This window comes from Monoraphidium neglectum, assembly GCF_000611645.1.
Source record: "Monoraphidium neglectum strain SAG 48.87 unplaced genomic scaffold scaffold04276, whole genome shotgun sequence".
In the NCBI taxonomy this organism is placed as follows: Eukaryota; Viridiplantae; Chlorophyta; class Chlorophyceae; order Sphaeropleales; family Selenastraceae; genus Monoraphidium; species Monoraphidium neglectum.
Window position 1 is genome coordinate 2164 of NW_014009353.1, and position 3298 is coordinate 5461.

The 3298-nt window shown below is 69.4% G+C and overlaps 1 protein-coding gene across 1 annotated transcript in view; it reads left to right on the forward strand.

Moving 5' to 3' along the window:
• MNEG_14130 (methionyl-tRNA synthetase) overlaps nucleotides 1-2587 on the forward strand; it is a gene marked incomplete at both ends in the record, with an annotated part of 4643 nt that extends 2056 nt beyond the window's left edge. Inside the window, 6 exons of the mRNA XM_014037398.1 lie at nucleotides 72-266; nucleotides 528-667; nucleotides 910-1165; nucleotides 1498-1569; nucleotides 1928-2074; nucleotides 2357-2587. Of these exons, the coding sequence (XP_013892852.1) occupies nucleotides 72-266; nucleotides 528-667; nucleotides 910-1165; nucleotides 1498-1569; nucleotides 1928-2074; nucleotides 2357-2587 (1041 nt within the window). The remainder of the gene's footprint in view (nucleotides 1-71; nucleotides 267-527; nucleotides 668-909; nucleotides 1166-1497; nucleotides 1570-1927; nucleotides 2075-2356) is intronic.
• Between the last annotated feature and the right edge of the window lie 711 nt (nucleotides 2588-3298).

Here is a 3298-nt window from a genome sequence, read left to right on the forward strand (position 1 = left end):
CCGCCACTGCCACCATCCTGCCCCGCCCCCCATCCCCCCCAAACTCGACGCGCTCCCTGACTCTACCGCAGGTCATCAAGACGGACCCCGAGCACGCGGGCACCCTGGTGGCGGCCTGCCTGGGCATGATCAGGCTGCTGGCCGCCCTGGTGGCACCCTACGTGCCCTCACTCACAGACAAGATCCTCGCGCAGCTCGCCCTGCCGCAGGCGCGCGCCCCCGCGCCGCGCCGCACAGCGCCGCGCCGTGCTGGCCCCCGCGCCTGCGTCCCCCCAAGCGCCGCGGCTCCTAGGGCGTGCTTGCGGCGGCGGCGCCGCCCCTGGCGCCAGGGGTGGACACGCCTGGGGAGCGGCGACTAGCCCTCCCCCCTCAAACCCACACCGTATCGCCAGCAGCACCCCGCATCGACGCTGATGCCCACCCGCTTGCTCTCTGACGCGCTTTCGGTTCTTTTATCCTGCCGCCTCGCCGCCCCCCTCCCCATCTATTTCCTTATCCGCGTCGCGTTGCCCCATCCATCCCCCCAGGATGCGGCGCTGCTGAGCGACGAGCTGCTGGCGGGGGCCAAGGCGCCGCACACGCTGATCGCGCCGGGGCACAGGCTGGGGGCGCCGGCGCCGCTCATCGCGGAGATCCCTGATGACGTCATCGAGGGGCTGCGGCAGCGGTGGGTGTGGGGGGAGGGGGCCCGGCGCCCACGCGCTGCTCATTGTGCGGGAGAAATTTTACAGACACCCTGGCAGCGCGCAGCGCCGCCAGCGGCTTTGGTCGCCTGTGCTGATGCTGCCACGGCCGTCGTGCCCTGTGAGAGCTGTGATGTGCTCGTACAAGTACACGGGCACGCACACATGATTGCCTGCGCCTGCTGACAGCCATCTGGGTTGCAACCCCTGCGCGCGCGTGCGACAGGTATGGCGGCAAGCAGGACGCGGCCGCGGGGCCGGGCGCGGAGCCGGCGGCGGCGTCGTCATCGGCGGCGGGTGGCGGCGCCAAGGGCGGCAAGGACGCCAAGGCGACGGTGGCGGGCGGCGGCAAGGGCGGCGGCAAGGGCGACGCAGCAGCGGGGGCGGGGGCGAAGAAGGGCGGCGGCGGCGGCGGCGGCGATAAGAAGGACGCCCCTGTGGACATCAGCCGGCTGGACATCCGGGTTGGCCTCATACGGAAGGTGAGGGGGCGCACCCGCGGCTGGCCTCCTGGCGCACAGGGCCGCTGAGCACCGTGGTGGCAGCCTGGGGCGCAGGGCGATCCGCCTGGGCCGCCGGCACACGGCGAGCCTGTCGCGCGGGTGGCGTCGCCTCGCTTGTGAGCCGCTTGCAACGTCTCTGCGGCCCCCGAACTGCAACTGGGAGGGCGAGATAGTGAAGGCAGCCCTTCATTCCTCTACTAGTCGTATTCACGGCATTGCTATAGACCCCATCGCTGCAGCCCGCCGCGGGCTCTCTTTGCAACAGCGCCCCCCGCGCCCTCCCCTGCCCCCCCGCCACACCCGCGCGCCAGGCGTGGCGTCACCCCGACGCGGACTCACTCTATGTGGAGGAGATCGACGTGGGCGAGGACCAGCCGCGGCAGGTGCGGGGGCGCGCGAGGTCGCGCCGCTGCGCCAGACGGGCCCGCCGCGGGTTCCTTGCGCCCAGGCGCGCCCTTGGCCTTGCGTGCGCTTCCAGGGGGCATGGAGCTGATGTCACCGCTCGGGGCAGCGTGGCCCCTGAACCAACCAAACGGCCGGCGCTTGCATTTTTACAAGAACGCACACATCCATATGCACAATCACATGCACACGCACATACAATTTACACAACACACACAAATGCATGTGTGCACAACCCCCCCCCCCACACACACACACACGCTCACACACACAAGCACGCATATACACACACACACACTCCATCATCCTCTGCTCTCACCCTCTCTCACCCAACCCCAGGTCGTCAGCGGCCTGGTGAAGCACATCCCGGAGGACGAGATGCAGGGCCGCCCCGTGGTGGTCCTCTGCAACCTCAAGCCCGCAGCCATGCGCGGCGTCACCTCGCAGGCCATGGTGCTCGCAGCCACGCACCCAGAGAGCGGCAAGGTGCGCCCGGCTGCCCCCGCGCCCGGCCTCGCTCCGGGCGGCACGCCTGTAGCACATGTCTCCTCCGGCCCTGCCTCCCCTCAGCGTGCCCGGGCTGCGCTCCCTGCAGACAGCCCCTTCACCTCGCCTCCTCCGCCACACAGCCCTCTGCCTGCCGTGTCGCGCGGCCACGCCGACGCTGCCCATCAGTAACACGTCCAGCCAGGTCACCGGCCACCCCTTTCTCTCTCACAGACACCCACATCCTTTTTCTCTGCAATTTGACCCCCCTTCCCCTGCCAGGTGGAGCTCATCCAGCCGCCGCAGGGCTCCAAGCCCGGGGACCGCGTCACTGCCGCCGGCTACCCCGGGGAGCCCGACGAGCTGCTCAACCCCAAGAAGAAGATCTTCGAAGCGGTGCAGCCCGACCTCGCCACCAACGCGGACCGCGTCGCCTGCTACAGGGGCGTCCCGCTGGCCACGGCGGCGGGGCCGTGCACGGCCGCGAGCGTTGCGGGCGGCAGCATCCGCTGAGCGAGGCGGGACCCGAGCGGCCGCCCCGGCGCCCGGCCCGCGGCGGCGGTCGGGGCTGGAGCCCTGGTCGCAAGCTCGTGCGTGATCAGCAGGAGGGCGGCGGCTTGCGGTGATTTTTTTTTGCTGTGGTGCATGGATTATGCGCTTGTCCATCACTGCTGTGCTTATTGCTGTTCTTCGTCCCTCTCTCGTCAAACACCAATCTTGTGTATAGCGTTCCTGATGGGCGCTGGCCTGCTGTTTGTTTTACACGAGTAGCTTGCAACCTTGTCCTCAGCTGTAAAGTCTGGGCGGACAGCATATTGCCCCAGGCACGGCGTGTCGCGTCGCTGTGTCACGCAATCCGATTTCACACGCAAGCAGGGGCCCACCACACGGGGCGCGTGCATGCCACGGGGCGCGGCGACGACGGGGCGGGGCCATGGCAACGGCAAGCAGCACCTCGCCGCGGCCGGGCCGTGCGATACCGAGCCAACAGGGCCCGCCGTGTCCGGGTGTAGAGGTCAAAGTTGTCATGTAAGGCGTCAACTGCCCAGGAATCCACACGTCGTACTTGCCGCATGCACACTGCACAGAAGCATGGGTCCAGCCGACAGGACCTGCGGGGTGCCGCCCCGCCTGCCATGCAGCTGCGCACCTCCGAGCTTGGCCGACCTTCGGCCCCATTTTGGAACCGCGATCCGCCGCGGCCCCTCAGCTGCCGCTGCCGCC